The 26293-nt window shown below is 39.3% G+C and overlaps 2 protein-coding genes across 2 annotated transcripts in view; both read right to left on the reverse strand.

Moving 5' to 3' along the window:
* Window positions 1-26293, reverse strand: part of LOC121306486 (lysine-specific demethylase 6B-like) — a 665627-nt gene that overhangs the window by 318993 nt on the left and 320341 nt on the right. The gene's annotated exons all lie outside the window — the stretch shown is intronic.
* On the reverse strand, window positions 16201-22459 carry LOC121306507. The gene is made up of 6 exons (XM_041238248.1): window positions 22039-22459; window positions 20344-20468; window positions 18580-18618; window positions 17773-17877; window positions 17560-17664; window positions 16201-16989 (listed from the first exon to the last, which is right to left on the reverse strand). Exons 1-6 carry the CDS (start codon window positions 22067-22069, stop codon window positions 16681-16683), a joined length of 714 nt encoding a protein of 237 aa, XP_041094182.1. The 5' UTR covers window positions 22070-22459; the 3' UTR covers window positions 16201-16680.

Genomic DNA, 26293 nt, shown 5'->3' on the forward strand with positions numbered 1-26293 from the left:
CTCTGTAGTGCATGGGGCTATGAGATACGCCCCTTTTTTCTGCTTCATTCAGCTCCTCTCAGTCTCACTTGGCCATTGAAAGGTTTTCTTTGCTTTTTCCGGAGAAAAAACGACTATAGACCTGTGCTTGACGTCTTTTTGATGATGTGGGACAATATCTGACATCGGACTGGAAAGGGAAAATTGTAATGTCGGACCTGGTCCAACACAGGACCGCAAAGGGTCCAATAGGGAGGATTGTGGAGAACTGTAAAAAAATGCCTAAACACACAAAAACCTCAGAAGAATGTCCAGGCATTTTGCAAAGTAACCAAAAACAATAATTTCATGCAGTATATAAAAAGAGAAAGCTCAGAAAAAAAGTTTTCAGGGTATCTCGTAAATAGCAAAAAATAAGCACTGAACAATTAAATTAATAAAAACCGAAAAACAGAAGCCCTAATTGTAATATAGCTGGGCTCAGGTTTCTAACTATGTTTGTAACCAACTTGTAGATGCAATACTAGTTGGCTTTATAGGTCTCCTGGTCTGGGCTTGTTCTTGTTTTCACCTGAACGAGGAAAGCAGCAGTGAGGGGGACACACTATACTTAAACTTGTAAAGAAGAAACTTGACACAAATTCTAAACATTAAAGTGGGTCACTTGTCTCCAATTCACTGCAGGTTGTGAAGAGTTCCTCTGCTAATGCCATCATTGTCTTCACCTTTGAGTCCTTCCTGATGCCCGTCGTCGTGGAAATGGCGCGTCAGAACGTGACGGGCAAAGTGTGGGTCGCCACCGAGGGCTGGTCTACATCGTACAACCTGGCAAAAAGAGAGCTCCTGAAGACAATGGATGGAACCATTGGCTTCGCAATCCGCAGGGCTGATATACCTGGGCTCAGGGAACACCTACTGAGTGTGTCACCCAACTCACCCACGGGCAACACCAACAGCGTTCAGGGAAGCAGCAATAATCCCCTCAATGGAGCTAGCACTGCCAACACCACAAACAGAACTGAAGAGAACAAAAGCTTGGTCAAGTTGTTTTGGGAGGAGATGTTTAAGTGCAAGTGGCCTGACATCCAGAACAACCTTGGAGGCTCGCAGCAGCTTTGCACAGGCCAGGAGAGTCTCAGCCAGCTGGGCATCATTACAGCTTACTCTGACGTTTCCAATCTCCGAATCAGTTACAATGTCTACAATGCTGTGTACGCTGCAGCTCACGCTCTGCACGACCTCCACTCCTGCCAGCCTGGGGAGGGACCCTTTGCTAATGGAGGCTGTGCAAACATCAGGGATTTTGAACCTTGGCAGGTATTGCACACTCAAAGCACAATATTACATAGGCAAGATTCTCAAAGCTATTTAGTTAAAGAATAAAAACAGCAATGAATATTTATAAAATGAATAAGACACAAACTTCACACAATTTTGCTTGCATGCTTGCAATCTGATCACGGCATTTTGAAGTAAATACCTCTTGAGTTTGTAGCCCTGTGTGTCACAGTACACAGGTTACAAATCCTGAAATATGGTAAATAGCTTACTTTGTATGAAATGTGGTAATTTAAACATTTAATTGAAACAGTACGTCACTTCTGAGAGTGTTGCATTACTATAAGGTTCAAAGCATATGAATCCAATTATTGTTTTGGTGACATTTATTTTCAGTATTGAAGATTTCTAGTTCATATTGAAGCACAGGGGTGTGTTACAAATAGTCTATCTATTTACTAGATTTTGTTCATGTTGAGTTTCCTATATACAATATAGTATTTATTTGTATGATTTATATTTGTGTTTGTGAAATTTTCAAGCCGTTTACTGTTGATGGCACGGTATTTTTTAATTTTTTTAATGGCTATTTTGTCACTGATGAATGGTTGAGATTAAAAGTCTTTTTGTTGACAGTTACTGCATATTTCAAATGCTAAGAGAAAGAATCTTACAAAGTAACACTCTGGGAAATATTAAGTATATTTAAATACATTTTTTATCCTATTTGCCTCGATTTGAAAAGTTTCAAAGAAGCCTCACTACTGCAGCCTACTTACTAACTAGGAGGACCTAAAACCAATGGCCATCCTTTTTTTCAATCTATGAGTGACCAAAGACCAATGCAGCACTCCCTGCGTCCCTCTATCCAAGAACTGCAATCAAATCTGCACAAGCCACTGTCTCTCTCTGCTCTCCTGCTCTCCTGCACAATGGGGCCTTTCTGGTTAAGTCACTGTAGACCGCTAGAGGACGTTGTCGTTGACAGCCAATCAAAGGCTGCATGGCAAGCAAATTAGATAACAGTCCAAACACATGTGTTCTACAGCATGACTTCATCCAGCAATCATATCAGTGCAACTACGTCACGTGTGAACAACCGAGGACCTGAATTTAAAATAAAAAGTCATGAAAAGTGACTCATTTTGCCACCTTTGTCTGAGGATATCTTTCATGTTGTTCCATAGCTCCTCCACTACATAAAGAAAGTCCGTTTCAACAATAATGCTAAAGAGGAGGTGCATTTTGATGAAAACGGAATTTCCCCAACTCGCTATGACATCCTAAACTGGCAGAAGACCCCTACAGGTGACATCCGGTATGTAAAGATTGGAAGCTTTGACTACAGTGCTCCATCAGGACAAGACCTGGAAATAAATGAGAATGCCGTCATCTGGAATGGAGGCCAAACACAGGTGAGGGTCAAGTATAGAATGTCCCAAAAAATATAGGGCCCTAATCATGAAGCATGTTTATCTCTTAGACAGGTGTACAAATGGAGCTGCCCTTAAACCCTGTACTTATTTTTAGTCACTTATTTATGAAGCAAGTTTATCTAAGCATGTGCTGAAGTCTGCTCTAAATTTTCGGTGCAATAGAATTTGTTAAACAAAGGTAGGGCTTGTTTAAGTCTTGTTTTAAGGTATTTCAGTCACATTTAAGCTAAAACACATACTCAGTTATTCTTTTTTTTTTTTTTAACAAATTTAAGTAATCACTTCAAATTTACTTTGATAACAATTTTTTTTTTATAAAAGCACAAAAAACAAAACATACCCATCTCAAATCACTTTGAAGTTCTGGTATGACCTCCCTGTATTTGATCACTACATTCTTTACAGTACCCTACTTATTTCCTTCTACAGTACAGTATTAAACAAATATGACTTTATTATTTTCCATCTTTCCTGGGTTGCAAAAAAGTTTTGAATACTGTGGTCTACCACTATAGCGCAGCTTCTATACCTGCAGAATGGATTGCTGAGAGGTGTAGGGAGAGAGAGCAGGGAGAGATGGAGAAAAGGGTTATTACCTGTTTAAGTAATTTTTTGCTGTAAAAGTTAACCCTACATATTCATTTTTAGCCTTATGCCATTTTTAATTTTAAAATGACACAAACATGAAACTGCAGGCAATGTGCTTGTATAATACATTCGCTTCCAGCAGTGCACTGGACACTGTTGTTCATTACAGTATTCTACTTATTACCTGTTTAAGGAAGGTATTGAAAAAATATCATTGCATTTTTTTCTGTCTTCCATGAAATGCAAAAAATGCAGCTTGTCGCCTTGCAGAATCGATGGCTGAGAGAGAGAACAGACAATCTGCAGTAAATGTGCCTCCATGTACCGGACTCTGATAATGGTGCTGGTTGTATTGCCATTGTTATCTTTTCAATAGTTGAAGTCTTATACCGTTATTTTTTGTTAGTTGCGTGCACTTATTTATTTAGTTATTTTCGCTGAAAAGACGGAAGCAGTTTTTTTTAAGCATAATGCCACTTCTTATTAAAGCAGAGGTATGTGTTACAAATAGTTTGGGTAGCAATGTGACCAAATTGTTAGAACTGGGGGACCAGGAGTGAGGGAAGCAGTTTGACCTTGTTATATAGGACCAATCCAAGAAGTACTTACTCAATTCATTTATGACCTCCTACCACCCTGGTTATTGACAATGGACAGTCTGAGCTCTCTTTCTTCCCCTCATTCTCCAGACCCTGGTTATTGACAATGGACAGACTGAGCTCTCTTTCTCCCCCTCGCTCTTCAGGCCCCAGTCTCAGTGTGCAGTGAAAGTTGCCCCCCTGGGAGTCGCAAAGCAGCGCTCCGTGGTCAGCCTGTTTGCTGCTTTGACTGCATCCCCTGTTCTGAGGGGGAAATCTCCAACCACACAGGTAAGTGAGGGGATTGCTGGGAGAGATCGATGCAGGTGAGTGAGGGGTTGGAATTGCATGAGGAGATCGGTACAGGTGAGTGAGGGGTTGGGATTGCATGAGGAGATCGGTACAGGTGAGTGAGGGGTTGGGATTGCATGAGGAGATCGGTACAGGTGAGTGAGGGGTTGGGATTGCAGGGAGGAGATCAGTACAAGTGAGTGAGGGTTTGGTATTGCATGGGGAGATCGGTACAGGTGAATTTGGTTGTGATTGCATGGGAAGATCTGTACAGGTGAGTGAGTGGGGTTGGGATTGCAGGGGGTAGTTCTGGTCAGCTGGAAAGATCGGTTCAGGTAGACCCCTACCTGAGACTGAATTTCCCTCTGCTAATTGAGGAGTTAACCCTTTCCTACCTCTGTGATGACTAGGAGCAGTCGTCTCTGTCACAGGGGCTCCCGTTGAGATTAATTTATACGTGAAGTGAAAGACTTCTCAAAAGTAGTAGCCTTTTCAAAGTGACTTGTCATCGCAAGAGTGTCTTGAGGCACGCTGATTGCTTTATTAAATCTTTCCAGAACAGCTGTCATATCATTGCCTCGTTTTGTGTTCTGATTTCCACGAGTGCACCTCATCGCTACAAAAGGGCACGTAAACAAATGCCAAAATGTGCCTCTGTTTCTCTTGATACCAAAAGTCACCATTCTGTTTAATAACTTGCATGTCAGGAATATTGCTGCTGCATTTTTTAATGTGTGTATGGGTGCTGTGTTAATTTAGTTTGACAGTAAGTTAATGTTAGTTTGTCTGTTAATTTCTTATAGTTGATTACTTGCCTATTGCTTTTCTTTCACTTCATATGTTGATGCACGTGCATCATGTCAAGTAATACATTTTGTATATATTTATTGATTCGTATTGTGTCTGGTGGCTCACTTAGAGAACACTTCAGCTAAGAGAACACTTTGCTTGCTTCCTGAGGGGTGTACTGCTTTAGGTTAAATAAAGCTCTCAGTTTATATGTCTTATTCTAATATAATATATTATATATAAGATATCTGTTAACTTTGCATTTCTGGGTCAAAGCATGTTGTTGATCAACATGTAGGGGTCTATTGGATATGTGAAATATATCATATGTCAGAGGGGTCGTTATACTACATAACTAACAAATGTTTATTAGCATCTGAAGTAGGCTATAAACAAATACTAACCCATAGTTACTTGAATTATAATAATGCATTTGCCATTGTTTTGCACTTAACTGTTTCCTTATAAGAAATCCAAAAGTTATGTATAATCCAACGTGTGTAAAAATGCAAGAACCTTCTTCTTGATCAGATTGTACAATTCAAATACCCTCATAGGAGTATAACAAGAAAATACACAAACGCAGCCATGGTTTCAACTAGTGCAACACTGTTCAACGCACAGGTACCTGCTTTTAGAAATATGTGGTGATAAGGGCCGGTGGTAATATGAACATGACTTACTTCCTTACTTGTAAGTGACAGGGGAAACAGCACGGCCCATGAATTCATGAGGATGTCATTTATTAACGCAGATTTCAGTTAACACACTTTCAACTGTAAAGGAAATACTTGGAGGAAATGCACCAAATGCATTTTTTCCCTCATAAAGAAAACCACTTTTTAGACAACACTGCATGCTGTATTAATACAATACCAGTATTACACTGGGGAAAACCATGCCCAATATATCTTATAAATGGTATAATAGTGCAAATGTGTTATTTTCCTGTGTGTTTCACTCACATAGCATGGTATAGAAGACACATCTGCTGATAAAAATCTCTCTCCTATCTGTCAGACTCCACAGAGTGCCTACACTGCCCGGACAGTTTCTGGTCTAACAAGCAGCGGGACAGCTGTATACCCAAGGTGGTCGAGTTTCTTTCTTACAACGAGCCCCTGGGTGCTGTACTGGCATCTCTCTCTGTTCTCGCCTCACTTGTGCCTGCCTCAACGCTCGCTCTCTTCCTGTGGCACCACCACACACCGATTGTGAAGGCTAACAACCGTCAGCTGAGCTACGTGCTGCTGTGTGCCCTGGTGCTGTGCCCCTTGTGTTCACTCATCTTCATCGGTCAGCCTTCGCCCGCCTCCTGCATGCTCCGCCAGACAGCCTTTGGCATTATATTTGCCCTTAGCGTCTCCTGCGTTCTGGCTAAGACTGTTCTGGTGGTGATAGCGTTCAAGGCCTCCATACCCGGCAGCAGTTTGCATCGATGGGTAGGAACTCGATTACCAAACTTCATTGCTTGCTTGGGCACCATAATCCAGGTTGGCATCTTTTTTAAAATTTCTTCTGAATAATTATTTACCATTTTCTAAACAGCCAGTTCAAATGTTGCCTCACTGCTTCAACCCACTTACGATCAGTAGAACTGAAGATTTTACCAAGCTGCTAAGCCCTAGATGCAAGGGTCCAGTCTGGGAATAGTTCTCGATGGTGAAACAACCTAGAGAAACAACAACAGTCCATACTCTCCCACCCCCCTACCCCTAACCCCATCCCTAACCACACCCTCCTACCCCTAATAATTTGCATGTTGAAAATTATGATTGTTGCTAATTAATCAAGTTTTACATTATTTTCTTAGTTAGTCCTACAATAAGGGTTTGGTAGCAATGATTTGCCATCATGGTATGCATTGCTGCTTGTTTGGAATATCACAAGCATTGTCTGAGGAAAGACAACATGAAGAAACAGCATTATCAATAAACAGGTGGGAGGAGCCACAGGTGGAGGGGATCATATTTAGATGTTGCACTCAGTACTGGTGCTATCTATGCAACTATTCTTAATGCAGTATGTGTCAGGTAGCTGTACAGAAATTAAAAAAAAATAACAATAATTATTGAGTATAATATTTATCATACCTTCCCCAGGTTGGTATCTGTGGGACCTGGTTAGGTGCTGCCCCACCCTTCCCCGAAAATAACATCAAATCCCAAATTGGCAAAGTCATCCTGGAGTGCAATGAAGGCTCTGCATTGGCGTTCTGGTGCATGCTGGGATACATGGGCATTCTGGCCAGCGTCAGCTTCTTAGTGGCCTTCCTGTCAAGGAATCTTCCGGATAGTTTCAACGAGGCCAAGTTTATCACGTTCAGCATGCTGGTCTTCGTCAGTGTGTGGCTGTCCTTTATCCCAGCATATCTCAGCACAAAGGGGAAGTACATGGTTTCTGTGGAGATATTTGCGATTTTGTCTTCGAGCGCAGGCCTTCAGGGCTGTATCTTTTTCCCAAAGTGTTACATTATTTTACTGAGACCAGAGAGAAATACACGTGATTATCTCATGGGCAAGGGACCAGCAAGGTGACTTGATTAAGCAGCAAGCACAGGGTTACCAGGCTTTCCCCTTATAAAAGTGTCCCTTAGTAAAAGCATAGCAAAGTGTAGTAAAGCACAGTGAAAGTGGGTTAAAGCACTTGTAAGCATTGTAAAACACTGAGAGGTATGGTAAAGCACCAGGGTAAATTATGCTTTGTATAACCAAGGGAAAAGCATAGGAAAACTGCAAAAACACAGTGTAAAAATACTGTGGTAAGGGTCCTTTCTATGAAACAGCTTAGCCTTGAAATCTTACTACACAATTGCTAATTAACTATTGCACCAAGTTGACAATATTACAAAACAGGTAAACTACTTTTTGCCTATTTGAGTTGGTAAAATTGTTTCTTGTTAGTTTTGAAACATGAACCATTTGTTTTCCTCACCCGAAGTTGCTATTATCATGCTTTATATACATACAAAGCTTTCCTATTTTACTTTTTCTCATGAATTACATTAAATTTGATTTGAAAGTCTACAAAACAAGTAGAGAATCTGCATGAACCTGCATGGGGAACTGCAGTCAGGATGTCCCCGTCTTATATTTTGCAGCTACCTGGTTAAACACAAATAGAACATATTCAGTTATAAGATTCTTCTAGATTCTATATAAAATAAAATATTTCAGTTTTATTGTCTTCTAAGATGTTGCATGCATCAAAAGATTAGGGGGTACAAGTGTTTTATGGCTGAAGTACCACCAGTGGATTTTTGCTTTGACATTATAGTTTTTTCTAAAGAACATTAGAAAATGTACAAACAAACAAAAGGCCAGTCAGACCAATGGTCGTCCAATTCCTAGTAGCTTAAAGGATCCTAATGATTCTACATCAACAGCATGGCTAGCTAACCCATTCAATATCTTCACTCCTTCCTGATTCTGCATCAACAGCATGGCTAGCTAACCCATTCAATATCTTCACTCCTTACTGATTCTGCATCAACAGCATGGCTAGGTAACCCATTCAATATCTTCACTCCTCTCTGATTCTACATCAACAGCATGGCTAGGTAACCCATTCAATATCTTCACTCCTTCCTGATTCTGCATCAACAGCATGGCTAGCTAACCCATTCAATACCTTCACTCCTTCCTGATTCTGCATCAACAGCATGGCTAGCTAACCCATTCAAGATCTTCACTCCTCTCTGATTCTGCATCAACAGCATGGCTAGCTAACCCATTCAATATCTTCACTCCTTCCTGATTCTGCATCAACAGCATGGCTAGCTAACCCATTCAATATCTTCACTCCTCTCTGATTCTACATCAACAGCATGGCTAGCTAACCCATTCAATATCTTCACTCCTTCCTGATTCTGCATCAACAGCATGGCTAGCTAACCCATTCAATACCTTCACTCCTTCCTGATTCTGCATCAACAGCATGGCTAGCTAACCCATTCAATATCTTCACTCCTTCCTGATTCTATATCAACAGCATGGCTAGCTAACCAATTCAATATCTTCACCCCTCAATGATTCTACATCAACAGCATGGCTAGCTAACCCATTCAATATCTTCACTCCTCAATGATTCTACATCAACAGCATGGCTAGCTAACCCATTCAATATCTTCACTCCTCAATGATTCTGCAACAACAGCATGGCTAGGTAACCCATTCAATATCTTCACTCCTCAATGATTCTACATCAACAGCATGGCTAGCTAACCCATTCAATATCTTCACTCCTCAATGATTCTGCAACAACAGCATGGCTAGGTAACCCATTCATATCTTCACTCCTTCCTGATTCTACATCAACAGCATGGCTAGCTAACCCATTCAATATCTTCGTTCCTCAATGATTCTGCATCAACAGCATGGCTAGCTAACCCATTCAATATCTTCGTTCCTCAATGATTCTGCATCAACAGCATGGCTAGGTAACCCATTCCATACAGTCACCACTGCCTGTGTCAAGCTTACAAAGTGTGTCCTCTGGTTCCTTTTTCTGTATTGGTTAGGGGTCACTGTGTTAACACTTTAAGATTTTAAACACATTGATCAAATCCCTCTAATTCTTTGTTCTGGGTTAAATACATCTCTGTTTTTTTAAAGATTGTTGCTAAAAAACAGAAACAGTCATACTTTCCCATTGATGGTCTATGGCCAATGTAGAACACATGTATATTTCTGATAGAACGGGGTATATTGTTATATATTACATAGAATGGGTTATAACTATATATATATAATATATATATTATATTATATATATAATATAGCCACTTTTATATAAAATAAGCACTGACCTGCTAGTGACAGTGGACCAAACATGTTTTAAATTTAAGTATAGACATATAAAACCTTTAAATATGTATGTCTTGAACATTAATTAATGAAGTTGTCTCATTAGTAGTGCATGGGTGTGATGTAGCATATTTTAAGTTTTTTACATACTGTATGTAATTTCTAAAGGAAATAATGATGTTTATGTAGCTATAATGTATTCTAATATTTTGAGCCTGTTTTACTATGCAGAGAGTGGATAATATTATGTAGTGTATCAGTAAAAAGCTCAACCAGTTTGAGTCATTACAGTAAATGACGATCCCTGATGTCTGATAAAATCAATAAAAGAATTAACCCATAATGGAAATGGCTGTTGTGCTCAATGAAGGGAAGAAGACTCAATCTTGCGGTTTCATACCTTATATGTAATTATTCAAATGCTAGTGTAGAAACTTGACAGAAACCACCCATAAAGCATCACCTTCTATTAAGAGCCTTGACTGACCTACTATGAGTTTCACTGCATGTGCTATGAAGATCAAAGTGGGGTGCTGGTGTATTCATGCCACACAAGGAGCTACCCCCCTGAACACATGAAGATCGGGGTGGGGTGCTGGTGTATTCATTCCACACAAGGAGATACCCCCCTGAACCAAGATCATGGTGTGGATGCTGATAGATTTGAGATTGAACTGCAGGAAAAGTCTTCCCCTACAGAGCTTATTGGCCTGTGCGGTACAAGAATTAAGTTCCTCCACGTAAGGAGGCCTTCATGATCTCCCACAGCACAGAGAAGGAGACATTCAGAGTACTGTTTGTATCAAGGAAAAGGCTATTTGGGAGAAATAAACTGAACAAACATTTGATCAGAGAACAGCAGTGGGTTGAAACACCAGGGGCAACAGGACACCAGGCTGGTTAGGAAATGTGAGCTCCAAAACCAAGGTCACATGGGCATGTGTAACTATACCATGTACTTACTTGAACGAACTGAGAGAAGTAGTTTTTTGTTACCAAAAAACAAATGTAAATACAGAAAAATGATTGATGTTCATGAGAAAAGAAATTGCCTTGCCTTGCAGTGGGCAATAAGAAATGCCCCAGGTCTGAGATTGCATATATATCTGGGAAAGAATTAACAGAACGGCAGCTGTAGAGGGAGGGACAGTTTTAGATGAGGAGCACTCTAAAGTAGGATTTAAGTAAGCAATAACACATAAGAACGCAGGAGTTGTACTGACAATGCAGGAAATGTTCCTTGCCATTTTATAAGGGGTGATTATCCCCACTAAGGATCACATTATACTTCCCAAGTTTCCGTACACAAGAAGATTCCATAATAAAATAATAACTAAAGGGTGAGCAATTTTTTCAATGGACATCCAGCTGATATTTCCCACTCATTTACACCAAAGCGCGCTGGCATAGACTAAGTAGTCTTAAGCCCTTCACAACAGACAACACAGAACTTGAGAACTCTGGTAGAAAAAAAATGCTCACCAGAGATTATAAAAAATACTGCACAAGGTAGGGTGTGATAAATGAGAATTGAATGCCCTCCCTCGGGTTGGGATGCTTGGTAGCCCCCCTCGGGCTTCGCCTTTTGAGTGGGCAATAAATTATCATATCATACACTAACCCATGCATTAGTATCTAGGAAATGACGTTGCAAGCCAAAACAACATCTGATTGCAGCATATCATACATAGCTCGCAACTAACTATACATTAAAAACAAATATGCTAGTAATATACATTGTGCACCCAGCCTTTAGAAACCCAAGAATAGAACAATGTTTACACTAACATTTTAGCACTAGCACAAGATCTGATTGGCATCCCTTAATTGCCAATGCTTGCCACATGATCTGTCAGTAATACATTGTACATTCCACAATTTTCTGAATCATCAGTTCTGTCTTTTTTTTTTTCCTTTGTCAGAGACAAATGGTTAGCCTCCAAAACGGTAAGCTTACTATCCATATCAGAGACAGACTCTTTAGCATTTTGCATTTTCTTTATGCTTGTGGCAACGGAGGTCTGTGAAAATGCAATTATAGGTGTCAAGGGCAGATCTGCTCTTCTGTTAAATAATGTCTCGAATCATCCTCCTCAGCGACTTGGGCCTCTGTATCTCAGCCCCTCCTTTCCTGCCTCTCTGCTTTAACATATTCAGGTAAGAAAACAAAATAGCAATGTTAAACTATAACGAAAATACTTTTTAGGGGTAGGAAAAGAAAAAAGATTGTTTAGTGTTTTGGTAGGATAGTTCTTTTATAAAAATGTCGGAGCACATTCTACTGGAACTGGTAATCTTCCAACCCAGCTGCCTGGAGCTTCTTAAAGCTCCGGCCTCCACACCTTTCTCAAACAGTCTTTTATCCAACTGCTTTCCACGTGCAAACTGGCCAGCCATTCACCAAGGAGTGGAATATACTAAAGGGGGGAGGACATCTAAATAGAAACAGGGAGTATTCACCCTCTTAGTGGGGTGTAAATTAATATAGTTGATCTAAAACTTCTTGTTCCAAGCACACCCCAAACACTGCAGAACCCATGGTGTATTGAATGAATAGGCTATTGATTTGCAGTTCATTATAAGGATGACACATATTTCGTGTTAAAAAACTGTTTATTAACAGTGATGAATTCAGTGGACACTGTATCAATTACATGCAAATTATCAATTACAATCACATAATGCAAATAATGCAAGTTGTTCAAGAAATCTCCCACATTATCATTTTTAATTGCGTCACATCACAAAGTCTTTATTTCTTCCATTGAGAATCCTTTACATTTCCAGTTACACTGATTCATTTTTGTTGCTGGGCAAACGGCCGCTGTTTCTAATAAGACACCTCTGTTAGTTTACCTGCCACCCTTCTGGGTTTATTTCTTTAAGAATTAAGGTACAACAAGGTTTTGATTAATATGAGACAATCACACCCTAATGGTGTTATGAGGTATGATGCCTTTAACCCTTTAGGGGTGTGACTGTTGAGTTTCTAATAAGGAGATAGCCGGCGGGCTACCACAGATTGATGTACCTCACTAGAATGACGCTACCAAGCATAATCAAATTAAGCTTTAATGACCAATATGGATTTGTCTAACTGGCAGATAATGAACTAAGGTATGCAGGCTCTTACAACCCTTTGTCATTATCTACCAGTTAGAGACTGATTCAGAGATCATTAACACGATTATAGACAGTAATATTGTGGTATTTTGGGAAAGTTAGCTCCCTTCACACCATTTGTAAGCTTTAAAAGTAATTGTAAGTCAAAAGCAAAATTTAATTAAGAAATAAAGAAGAAATTATTAGATTAAAAAAATGAATAAGCAAAGACTGTGATGGGCAAGGAAGAGAAACCGCACATATTTTATTTTTCCATTTGTGCTACGAGCTTCTGCATTACTAGAAAAGTGAGAATATTTTCAGGTACATCTGAACTTGTGGATGGATGGGTTCCCAGAGGAGATTAATTAAATCTGCTTAACTGTGTTAGACTGGTTTGCTGGCTCAGACAGTGATCCCCAATGCTAACAGTGCGTATTACAACAAGGTATTCACTGCCTAAAAAGTAGTTGTCAGATGAAGTGAGTATTAGTTTCCAGTGCTAACAGTAGACTGTAGCATGAGGTCTATTTCCCTATCCATAGTCCAGAAGACAGGATAGAGTTTTTCATTGGTATTAAAATCTATGAAAGTGTAGATGAGAGATCTGGTCTCCACATTGCAAAAAGAGAGCTGCCCCTCTTCAAGATCTAAATACACCCCCAGCTTCCGAGGCTTCATGCTCAGGGGTAGTGGAGCATGCGGGTCAATAAGAGCACTGAATTGATTTCCAATTTCCCACCACTCAATAGTCCAGTAACCATGCTGGGGAGTCATAGTAAACCCCCTCTTCCTTTCGGCAGACTCGCTGGTGACTCCTAATCTCCAGAAAGAATGCTCCCCCATCTCCACCTCCCAGTAGTGTCTTCCGGAGGTGAAGCCCTCTCTGCCAAGCACACAGAGCCTGTGATCAAATCTCTGCGGATTGTCAGGGACAGACTGTTTTTCCTCTCCCAGTCTCACTAGCTTGCCATCTGCAGATAGGGTGAGCAAGGGGTTTGCTGTATTAGGGTCCAGAGTCACATCAACTGCGAAGAATAGAGGAGACAATAAGGATAAATCAAATCAACGAGAAACATCATACTCTGGCAAACAAATAAGAAAGTTAAGCAGTACCTGATGAATTGCAAATTGAATTCCAACCTAGAAAATAAAGACAGATATTTTTCAATATTTTCAACAGTAAAATGCAATAAAATTAAACTTTAAGGCCAGACAAGTGACTATCAAAATCTGGCTTTAATGAGGGAATGGGCTTAATGCTGAAAGGACATACACTTCATTCTGACAAACTTCTATTAATTAATAACAATTAAAAGCTCATTAATACCAACTAAAAACACAAAATGTGTTTGAAATTCATTGATGTATCTATTCTAGGTAACTTTATTGGGTAGAATAATCAATATGTGTGTGTGTGTGTGTGTGTGTGTGTGTGTGTGTGTGTGTGTGTATATATATATATATATATATATATATATATATATATATATATATCATACACACACAGTCAGAGACAAATATTTGAGCAATTTAAAAAAATATTGGAAAAACCACAAAGAAAGTGATTTCTACAATGTCTAATTGTTCTATTGAAAGATATACATTAAAGTACAGATTCAGCTTTATAATAAAACAACAAATTATTACATAATGTGCATAAATGAAAAATTACATGCCTTTTAAAAAAAAAAAAAGTTAACTGCCAAAATATTTAAGTCTGCGACTGTATAAATTAGACGTATATCAGGCCAGTTATCTTGGTTTATTATTATTGAAATACATAATAAATGAATACCAGTATTGCACTGCACTGTTAAAATCAGGATAATCTGAAATTAGCCCTTCCTATGAAGCATTCGTTTTAGAGGTGTTACATTGCTATAAAAAATTACTTGCGTGAATAACCTATGAAATAAGGCAGGCAAATAGAACTGCATCGCATTCAAGGGAAGATTTGCTGGTTGTATTACTTAAAACCATACTCACCACTGTTCTGAGATATTTGCTTTTTAGAAAGCCACATCTGAGTAACAATTCCCTTAAAAAAAGAACAAAGACGCAGTCATTGGTGTCTTTCTTCCTCTAACTATGTAAAACCTGAATTGATCACCCCAGGTTCATCAAACCAAGAAAACAATAGCTTTCTGGGGCAACTCTTGAGTGACAGTCTGCTTATTAATGTATAGAAATGGGGAGAGGGTTAAGGGTGCCAGAGATGTTACAACGCTTGGAGGCAAAATAAGTGTGGGCTTCTAGAATGTCATTTTTACATTGCTGTAGTGCAGCCAGCAGGATACATATTGTTTTAGAGTCTGTGAGTTCAGTTTGCTACTCTCGCCTTCTCTTTGATCAGGGACTGCATGATGAACGGCATGATGGGTAAGATGCTGTTCAGCTTACCTGTCTTTCACTCCTTCAGCAGCTCTGCTGGACCACCTGCTACCTCCTCCACAGCAGATAAGCAATTCTATTTTTAAGAACATACATTCAAATAAAGATTGTTACATCATTTCCAATGAGTCCCCTCATCCTTTCCAAAAGCTGTGTGAAATAAATCCATAATAAATCCATTAAAATAAAAAGAAGTTTATTGTATGGCCTGCCAATTACTATTGAGAATGGAATCTGTGAGACCAGCAATATTATCTGACCCCCCCAGACTGCGGGAAGGCAGTGAACAGAGCGTGCTGGCATGAAAACAACAATGCATCTTTGATTTAAAAATCATGCTTAAGTTAGACTTTTCCCTACATTTTTTACTTTAACACTTTGCAGTCCTGTGTCGGACCAGGTCCAACATTACAATTTTCCCTTTCCAGTCTGATGTCAGAGTCTGTCCGACATCATCAAAAAGACATCAAGCACAGGTCTCTAGTCGTTTTTTTCTTTGGAAAAAGCAGAGGAAACCTTTCAATAACCTTTCAATAGGAGCCGAATGAAACCAAAAAAAAAAGGGGGGGGCGTATCTGATAGCCCCATGCATTACAGAGATACAAGGACATAAAAAAGGAGATAGCTGCTTCCGCATCCAGCGCTCAGAGAACATCACAGACATCTGCAGAGCTTTTTGAGATGTTATACTAATAAAATAATGACTTGGATCACATTATTGAGGAGTTTGGTGATAAAACGAGTGATCAGGAGAGGATTTATCAGTATGCACGTCTATAAAGAGGTATGTGAAAAATACAGAGAACACGGGGTGTGGCTTGGCTGTAGATACAGTACTGAATGTCCCTTTGCGACTCAATTTAAATCAAATAAATATTTTAAACAGCGCATGTGAAAATAAATTGGACCTGATGCGTCTGACAAGCGCTGAATAAATGGCTTGCAAAAGGGTTAAATTTTGATTTTTGTATTTGCCTGTTGTAAGATATACATTTAAAAACTATAATTAGTGGGCTTCAAAAGATGGCCAGTTGCAGACTTGTGAGAGTTTTTCAATAGGGTTCTATCTGACCTACCAAGTTTCAGGTTGTTTTCGTGAAAATGTACTCAAGTAATAAGAATCCATTCTGCCCACCAGAGCTTGTCCGATTCCTAGTAGCTGGTTGATCCCAGACCTTTGTCAGGTTAAGCCTTAAAGAATCCCAGTGATTCAACATTAACAACATGGCTAGTAACCCATTCTATACCCTCAACACTCTTTGTAAAGAAGAGTCTCCTACCTTGTGTTCTCAGTCTGCCTCCACTTGTCTTGGATTCTATTGCCTTGGGTTAACTTTGTCAATTAATTTTAAGATTGAGACGCTTCAATCAAGCTCCCCTTAGTCTTTGCTTTAGGCTAAATAAATTCAGTTCCCGCAACCTATCATCAAAGCTGATTGCTTAAATCCCAGGGTTAAGTCTGCTTGTTATTTGTTTGACTCTCTCCAAGGTCAAACCTAGGAAGGTGCAATCATGTAGTTGGTGAATTTTATAGGGATCTGGAACCCGTGTTAACAATACCTCCGGCACTCTCTTCAGTTCCCTTGCCCACTCCATGATGATGTGCTGGCCTTCCTTCAGCCTTTGCTCCTCTCCCTCCGCCCCCTCGTTCAGCTTGTCTAACTCGTCAGCCCATTTCATAATGAAGCTCCGGCACTCTTCAAGGTTACACATTTCCTCACTTGACACATTGGATGGCATGACAGCGTTCTGTCATGCAGTGTAAAAATGAGAATACAGTTAATTATCCACAAACTCTGCAAAAATAAATATATTTAATTTGAACAGGAAATGTTCTACAACAAAGTTTTCATGGTCACAATATTTGTGTAAAGTGTGCAATTGCAGGATACAAGTTTGTAAAGTCTATGGGGTAAATATCGAATTTTTCGTATAGTCACAGAACAAGCCATGGAAAACACAAACACGTTCAGATTGGATTCACCAGTTGACTCATAATTGGTGGAGTCAATGGAAAATGCATAATAAATTGTGACCAAAATTGTGACTCTCAGCCCAGTGGATTTATTTGATTTATTGTCCAAGTTGTATTCAACTGGTTTGTACACGGAGCATAATGAAAAGCCTACACCAAACTAAACAGCAAGACAGAAAATTAGAGGGTGACTTGGGTTTAAACAGAAGGATTGACAGATTATATTTTAGCAGGAAGACAGAAGGAAGACTGAAGACTAAGGTTGCAATAGAATCGGTCCTTCCATGATCAGCTCTCACTGTAACTGTGACCCTGACTCGGAGCTCTCACTGTACTCTCTTTACCTGGTAAAGCTTGTCCAACTCGTCAGCCCATTTCACGATGAAGCTCCGACACTCTTCAAGACTACAAACTTCCTCACCGGTCACATTGGATGGTATGATGGGGTTCTGAAATAAAATAATATGACTTACAACTGGGCACTAAACCGCAAGCGCTGTAGAAATAAATACCGGAAATGCATTTCTGTTTCTACTCCTTTCCTGCCCCCTCTGTACCTCCCAGCCCCGGTTCAGCTCCTTTGCCAGCTCCATGATGAAGTATCGACCCTCCTCCAGACTCCATTCACAAAACTCATGACGCCTGGACTTTTTATCATAGGTCTGCAGAATGAATAAAAGTATAAATGCATATTTCTAACCTCCCGAATTGTCTCAGTCAATCAGGTTCACTCAGCACTCTATTATAAATGCATTGCATTTTTTTTTTTTTTTTTTCTCCACTTTTTTTACCCCGGTTTTCTCCCCAATTTAGTGTGCCCAATTATTATCTGTATCCTGGGCTCACTGCTCTCAACCCCTCTGCACTGCGGATCCACATCGAGGCCACCAGACCTATATTGCCGGAGGACAACACAGATCTGGAGGCCCCATTGAAGAACCACAGGTGTCCTATTGGCCACAGGGGGGCGCTGATGCGCAGTGAGCAGTGGATTCCCCTGCCGACCTGAGCCCTCCCTACCCTGGCAGTGCTCGGTCAATTGTGCACCACCACCCCCTAGGAACTCCCTGGTTACGTTCAGCTGTAATATAGCCTGGACTCGAACCTGCGATCCCCAGGCTATAGGGCACATCCTGCACTCCTTGTGGAGCGCCTTTACTGGATGCGCCACTTGGGAGTCCTGAAATGCATTGTAATTTAAACTCTTACTCAGATATTTGAAACAGAAAACACCTCAGTTAAAAATCTCTCTCTCTCTCTCTCTCTCTCTCTCTCTCTCTCTCTCTCTCTCTCTCTCTCTCTCTCTCTCTCTCTCTCTCTCTCTCTCTCTCTCTCTCTCTCTCTCTCTCTCTCTCTCTCTCTACCTTGAAAACTTTCTTCAGCGCCCCTGTCCAGGCCGGAACCTACAGAAGAAAAGTTAATTGTTTTCATCAACATGATTTGCACAAAGCAACACACAAAACTGAAGAGCATGACCTGTATTATAACTTTCATCAGGAACACAACTGTTGCCTGACCTAGCAGATTGCTGGAGTGCAGGAGTACAGGCAAAAAACAGACTCACAGCCTGTTATGAGCGTGGAAGAGAGACACATGTCAAGCTTTTCCAGTATTTCAGGCAAGTATTGAAAAGCGAAGGCAGATTCTGCAAAAGGAGCTATCCTTTGATATGCTTTAATCTTTTTGATCCTTGTCAGTTGCCACACATGAACAAAGAAAAAGATCTGAACAGTGATGTGATTCCTGCCCTTTTAGCTGTTTCTAATTTTGAATGGCATGTCTACAAAAAGGTTGAAAAACTACTGCAGCAGACACAACAAGCAACATGTTGGGAAACTCAGGCTGAGCCACCGGGGAAACTTGCTGCAATTGCAAAGAGATGCATTTGGCTACCAGTGAGCACTGCTGATGCAGAAAATACATTTTCTGTTTACTAAGACCTCTTGAAAGACAACAGACGAATCCTTACAGAAGACAATGTGAGCTTCTACTCATGTGAAAACAGAACAACTTCCAAGTTTTTTTGGATGAGAATGTTGTTTTGTTTTGTTTAGTTTCTTTGTGTGACAATTTGATTTTGAATAGTTATTTTGGTTTTCTTGCAAACTGTGTTGCCATGCCCCAAAATGCTTCAGATACAACACTCAGAAGTTAATTCAATTATACATGCATACACACATACATACATACAAATAGCTCTTTTGCACTTTTTATAAATCTATTCTGTTTTTGTGAAAGAAAAAAAATTAAGTTTTGCAACAACTATGATGTTTTGAGTCTTCTTTGCATGTATCAATAAAATAAAAGAGAACAATGTAGTAAAAAAGCATAACAGTACAAATCTGCCTCAAAATACCCACAGCAATCTCTCGCACAATCTGGTCAAATATCCCTGCAGTTTCTGTCAAATACTTTCACAAATTTCTACTGGCCCTGCTGATAAGTTAAGAAAACTTACATCAGTATGATAGCTGTTCCTACCTCTTGACTACAGTACGTTAGTTGAATGGCAAGACATTTGAATCATATGACTTTCATCTTAAATGATTAACAAATACAAAAGGAATAGGACTGAACTTTGCGCTTGGGGATAATAAAATAAAAAATAACACTACAAAATCAAATACACATTTAACATGATGTCTTTAATAGAGGAAAATGCTAGATCTACAAAGTGATGGTAATAGATTTCGAGGATCTTGAACTAACTGATGTTATTTTAGGTCAAGAAATCCATGACTATTGTAATTGGGATCAGGACTACAACATAGACACTGGCAGTAGAAATACTGTGCAGTATAAAGTCTGTTTTTATGAATAGAATAAAGTTTGACATTTATGAGACTGTTGTTAATAAAACAGCTAATAGTTTTGGAAATATCAAACTTAATTTTATTTATTTAAAACCTTTAAATAACTCCTGTGTTCGAGCTCTGTAATTCGTGGTTATAGAGATACTGTCTGCTCCAATGCCTACTTGCCCATGCAGCTTGATTCTGTACACTCCTTCTGACCTAACCTTGATTACAAAGAGACTTGGGAGTCCTAAACCCCCTTGGTTAAACGAAGGGTATTGATTTCCACTATTGCATTTTGAATTGCTTCCTGTCGTACTGTCTGTGCCATACCTTATGGTTGCTTTGATGAGATCTCTCAGCGCTGAAAGATTTGGAATCACGTGCAGCCGTTAGCCCCTTAAAGTGACTGCTGAAACTCTGCTGGGAAATACTGATGGCTCCTGACATGCTTTTAACTATGGGAACGAGAGACAGGGATGGAAAAGGATGGATTTATTGCTATGAAGAGAGTGTAGGAACAAGAAATGCAAGAATGAGAAAAGGTCATTTGGCCCACTTATGCTCGTTCGCTTTGGTGCTAGCGTGGTCCGTAGGCACAGACGTGTTATATAATTAGTCTTTGTTTCCTAAAATATCGAGAAAGATTTACTTTTAAAAACAGAATAATTCACTTTCACGTAGAAACTGCATTTTAATTGCATTTTTGATTTTGATTTTTTTTTGCTTCAGTGTCCCACAATTATTTTCTGTTTATAAATACAAACATAATGATAGCAGTGTATTATTTCCATGGAAAAGCCCCTTGTATACTGCCACGAGGTACACCTTCATCTGAAGGTCAAGATATAATGAACAGCCTTAAATACAAGGTATCCCATAAATCAAGCATCATAGACTTAGTTAATAAAGTTATTAATATATATATATATATATATATATATATATATATATATTTCCTTGTAAGTGCCTTTCATAATGGACCACCATCCCAAAGCACTTTACAAGACCAGGGTGTGTGAACTATGCATCAGCTGCAGAGTCACTTACAGCAACATCTCACTCCAAAGACACAGCACAAGGAGGTTCAGTGACTTGCTCAGGGTCATACAATGAGTCATTAGCTGAGCTGGAATTTGAACTGGGGACCTCCTGGTTACAAGCCTGTTTCCTTTAACCACTGGACCACACAGCCTCCTGTTACTTGTCTCCTATATTAATGGTCTATAAGTGTTGTTTCAGGTGTGAACTACCTCAAAGCAAAACTGAACAAATTCTAATCATTTGTATGATGCAGATTGCCAATAGAGTGTGTCCGCCCAATTTTAAACAGCAACCTAATATGCATATGAGAGTGAAGATCAAAGGAGTGAAGTTTGGCCTCCCGACAGACGGAGGTAAGGCTAACTTCTATACCCTTATCAAGATGGAACTGACATTAGGTCTAGAAATCAGGTTGCTGCAGCCATCTTGATAAGGGCAGTTACACAGGTGCTCCTGGTTACACTTCATCAACATTGTGGTTAAGCGATTAACACATTTGTTACTGAGATTGGATTGATGGGGTGGAGCCGGGAATATATAGGGAACAGTGTTAGCTGGAGGAAGTTAGTTCTGTGTAGGGAATACTACTGGGCAGACAAGAGCCGGGCTATGAAGGTAGCACAAAAAAAAAAACTAAACCTGTGCCGTTTTTCCTGTGATCAGGACTATTAGCCAAGAAATTTGGAGGATTTGCGAGTGTGACAAAGGAGTCAACGTGGAACCCTTCTGACTGCTGGACTTGTTACTGTGTTCTCCACCTTGTGTAAATATGGACACTCCCCATTGGCAACCTTACAACTGGACTTTGTTTTGATTATTTTTCTCAACACTCAGCATCATGACTTCTATACCGTTTACAAGCACAAAATTTGATTTTGCTTCTAATGCCTGACTGACTGGACACCATGTCATTTTATTGTATGCTAGTACTGTATTGTTATTATTATATAACGTTGGAGTCAAACAAAGCTTTTTCCTTCTCACCGGTTTCAAGTTCAGCATTTTTCTTTGCCATCTTCTCTACAGATCGTCCCACATTGATAACTGCTCAGGCACACAAGAAGAAAATCAGGGATAATGTCTCCTCTTTAAAAACATGCAATGTGCTAAGCAAGACAGCTCATTAGAATGGTCCCCAAAATATTATCCTTGTTCTAGGAAAGCTGTACAACTGGAAATAGGGAGTTTTTAGATGAATAACTTCACTCAGACTACTGCAGTGGACCTTACCTGACAGCATCCCATCAGAGCTGTGAAAAACACATACCTGCTTTCAACTGAGGGAAGGAGTGCTGAAGCAGCCTGCTTTCAGGGAACAAGAGCACACATCTGGAGCAGAGATAGCTCTGTGTAGTAGAGCTGGACAAAGATCGCTCTGCATGAGCATTCACAAAAACTGTATTGTTTTGAGAGGGAGTGACTTGGAGTCATAAAAACCAAGGGAGTGTTTTAAACTGGGTGTGTTATTGACTTTTAATGACACTTTTAATCAATGCATATTGCTCAACCTGTGTGTGTGGATCTGTAAGGGCCAGGCACTACTCATTAACCTGTGTTGGAGGGTTATTTTGCAGGTTTGAAGTTGTGTTGATTTGTATGTTATTCACACATTATTGTGTTGTTAACTGTATTTGGTGTTCACTGTCTGTCTGTCTGTCTGTGTAGCTGCTGCAGCCTGGTTCCAACCAGGTATTCTCTTTCCCATCTTCTGGACTCTATATAAGGTGCAGCCTGCATACAGTTTTGTGAGTGTGCTGAGAGAGTGACAGCATCAAGAGCTAAGATCATTTGCAAACTAAAACAATGGCACTTATAAGAGCCAATTCATTCCTCTAAAACCAACGGCACTTATAAGCGCCAATCCAATTCAGGAATAAACGGCCTTGCCAGTGCCAAAGAAATCCTTTATTGCAGTGTCTCAACATTAAACATTCACCTTAACTCCGAATCACCCTTATACAAGTTTACCATGGTATTATTGCATGCTTTTCCCATGGTTATACTGTGCATTTACAGTATCTTAGTTTACATTGGTTTGCTGGTTTATTAACATGCTTTACCAAACCTTGCTGTTCTTTACAATGCTTACCTATACTTTATTACACTTTACTATGATTTTACTATGGTAAGCTTTTATAAAGGCCTGGATATTTCCCTGTGCAGCTAATCACCTTGCGATATTAGAAGGTGTCTCATCTTCTACCAAAAAACATGAGTAAATCATAGAGAGAAATTATACCCCTTAACTCATTAAGTACCAAATAACATTTTCTTTGAAAAAAATCATAACACAAGCTGTATTTATGTAATCTAATCATTCTAAATCAATATTTAATTCATAGAAAATAACGTAAATCCTTCATTTTGGCTACAAACTGCTGCGTCTTGTTTTGAGGACAGTCAGTTAGACTTGCCCGAAATCAGACCAGTGAAATTTCATGCCGGCTAAGAAGCTCAACACATACAAAATCACTGTGGGAAGGAAGAACTGCATCATTTTAGGCTTCAGTTTCTTATTTTATATTGAGGTGTCATAAAAACATCTGAAGGGCTGTGTTTCCATAATTAATAGTTACATTTAGAATTAACTTTTGCAACATAGTTTACTAGCTTACCTTTGATATCAGAGGAGAAAAGTTTTGAAGTTTTGTTTCATAGTTTAGTTGCTCTTTGATCCAACGGATGACTAAAATAGAAACTGAAAGTAAAGTCCAACACATAAAAAATTGAACACCTGCGCAATATACCTGTATTCATTAACTAGGAGACAGCACTATCTCTCTCTGAGGTACACTGCTGGCTTATTAACTATCCTCTTTCACTTCTGGTTCAATTCGGGCTCTCTAAGTGGCACAGAAAAAAAAGTCACTATCCTCTCCTGCCTTTCATTTTTTAGAAGCCTGGGTTCGAGTCTAACTTCTCAGGTCTCAAGTGAATTGAAAAGGCCTTAATGATCTACTGTACATAAGAACAAATGACAGTGGGTATGTAAAGGATCCATGTGATTGAGCATCGATAACATAAGAACATAAGAACATAAGAAAGTTTACAAACGAGAGGAGGCCATTCGGCCCATCTTGCTCGTTTGGTTGTTAGTAGCTTATTGATCCCAAAATCTCATCAAGCAGCTTCTTGAAGGATCCCAGGGTGTCAGCTTCAACAACATTACTGGGGAGTTGATTCCAGACCCTCACAATTCTCTGTGTAAAAAAGTGTCTCCTATTTTCTGTTCTGAATGCCCCTTTTTCTAAACTCCATTTGTGACCCCTGGTCCTTGTTTCTTTTTTCAGGCTGAAAAAGTCCCTTGCGTCCACACTGTCAATACCTTTTAGAATTTTGAATGCTTGAATTAGGTCGCCACGTAGTCTTCTTTGTTCAAGACTGAACAGATTCAATTCTTTTAGCCTGTCTGCATATGACATGCCTTTTAAGCCCGGAATAATTCTGGTCGCTCTTCTTTGCACTCTTTCTAGAGCAGCAATATCTTTTTTATAGCGAGGTGACCAGAACTGCACACAATATTCAAGATGAGGTCTTACAAGTGCATTGTACAGTTTTAACATTACTTCCCTTGATTTAAATTCAACACTTTTCACAATGTATCCGAGCATCTTGTTAGCCTTTTTTATAGCTTCCCCACATTGCCTAGATGAAGACATTTCTGAGTCAACAAAAACTCCTAGGTCTTTTTCATAGATTCCTTCTCCAATTTCAATATCTCCCATATGATATTTATAATGTACATTTTTATTTCCTGCGTGCAGTACCTTACACTTTTCTCTATTAAATGTAATTTGCCATGTGTCTGCCCAGTTCTGAATCTTGTCTAGATCATTTTGAATGACCTTTGCTGCTGCAACAGTGTTTGCCACTCCTCCTACTTTTGTGTCGTCTGCAAATTTAACAAGTTTGCTTACTATACCAGAATCTAAATCATTAATGTAGATTAGGAATAGCAGAGGACCTAATACTGATCCCTGTGGTACACCGCTGGTTACCACACTCCATTCTGAGGTTTTTCCTCTAATCAGTACTTTCTGTTTTCTACATGTTAACCACTCCCTAATCCATGTACATGTGTTTCCTTGAATCCCAACTGCGTTCAGTTTGAGAATTAATCTTTTGTGCGGGACTTTGTCAAAAGCTTTCTGGAAATCTAAATAAACCATATCATATGCTTTGCAATTATCCATTATCGATGTTGCATCCTCAAAAAAATCAAGCAAGTTAGTTAGGCACGATCTCCCTTTCCTAAAACCATGTTGACTGTCTCCCAGTACTCTGTTACCATATAGGTAATTTTCCATTTTGGCTCTTATTATAGTTTCCATAAGTTTGCATATAATAGAAGTCAGGCTTACTGGTCTGTAGTTACCTGGTTCAGTTTTGTTTCCCTTTTTGTGGATCGGTATTACGTTTGCAATTTTCCAGTCTGTCGGTACCACCCCTGTGTCAAGAGACTGCTGCATGATCTTGGTTAGCGGTTTGTAAATTACTTCTTTCATTTCTTTGAGTACTACTGGGAGGATCTCATCCGGCCCAGGGGATTTGTTTATTTTAAGAGCTCCTAGTCCCTTTAACACTTCTGCCTCAGTTATGCTAAAGTTATTTAAAACTGGATAGGAACTGGATGACATGTGGGGCATGTTGTCAGTATCTTCCTTTGTAAAAACTTGTGAAAAGTAATCATTTAACATATTTGCTATTTTTTTTTCTTCCTCTACGATTTTGCCATTTGTATCTCTTAAACATTTAATCTCCTCTTTGAATGTTCTCTTGCTGTTGTAATATTGGAAAAACATTTTGGAATTGGTTTTAGCTCCCTTAGCAATGTTCATTTCTATTTCTCTCTTGGCCTTTCTAACTTCCTTTTTGACTTGCATTTGCAGTTCTGTGTACTCTTTCTGTGTACTTTCTTTTTGGTCCTTTTTTAATGCTCTGTAAAGTGCCTTTTTTCGCTGAATATTTTTTTTTAATTGATCTATTAAACCATTTTGGCAATTTAGTTTTACATTTAGATTTGTCTACTTTAGGGATATAATTGTTTTGCGCCTCTAGTACTACATTTTTGAAGAACAACCATCCTTCTTCTGTGGGTGTTTTCTCTATTTTACTCCAATCTACTTCTGTTAGTCTCTGTTTCATGCCTTCATAGTTTGCTTTTCTAAAATTGTAAACCTTAGCTTTAGTCTTTACTTTTGAGGATTTAAAAAACACTTCAAATGAGACCATGTTGTGG

The sequence above is a fragment of the Polyodon spathula genome, chromosome 48 (genome assembly GCF_017654505.1).
Source record: "Polyodon spathula isolate WHYD16114869_AA chromosome 48, ASM1765450v1, whole genome shotgun sequence".
Lineage (NCBI taxonomy): Eukaryota > Metazoa > Chordata > Actinopteri > Acipenseriformes > Polyodontidae > Polyodon > Polyodon spathula.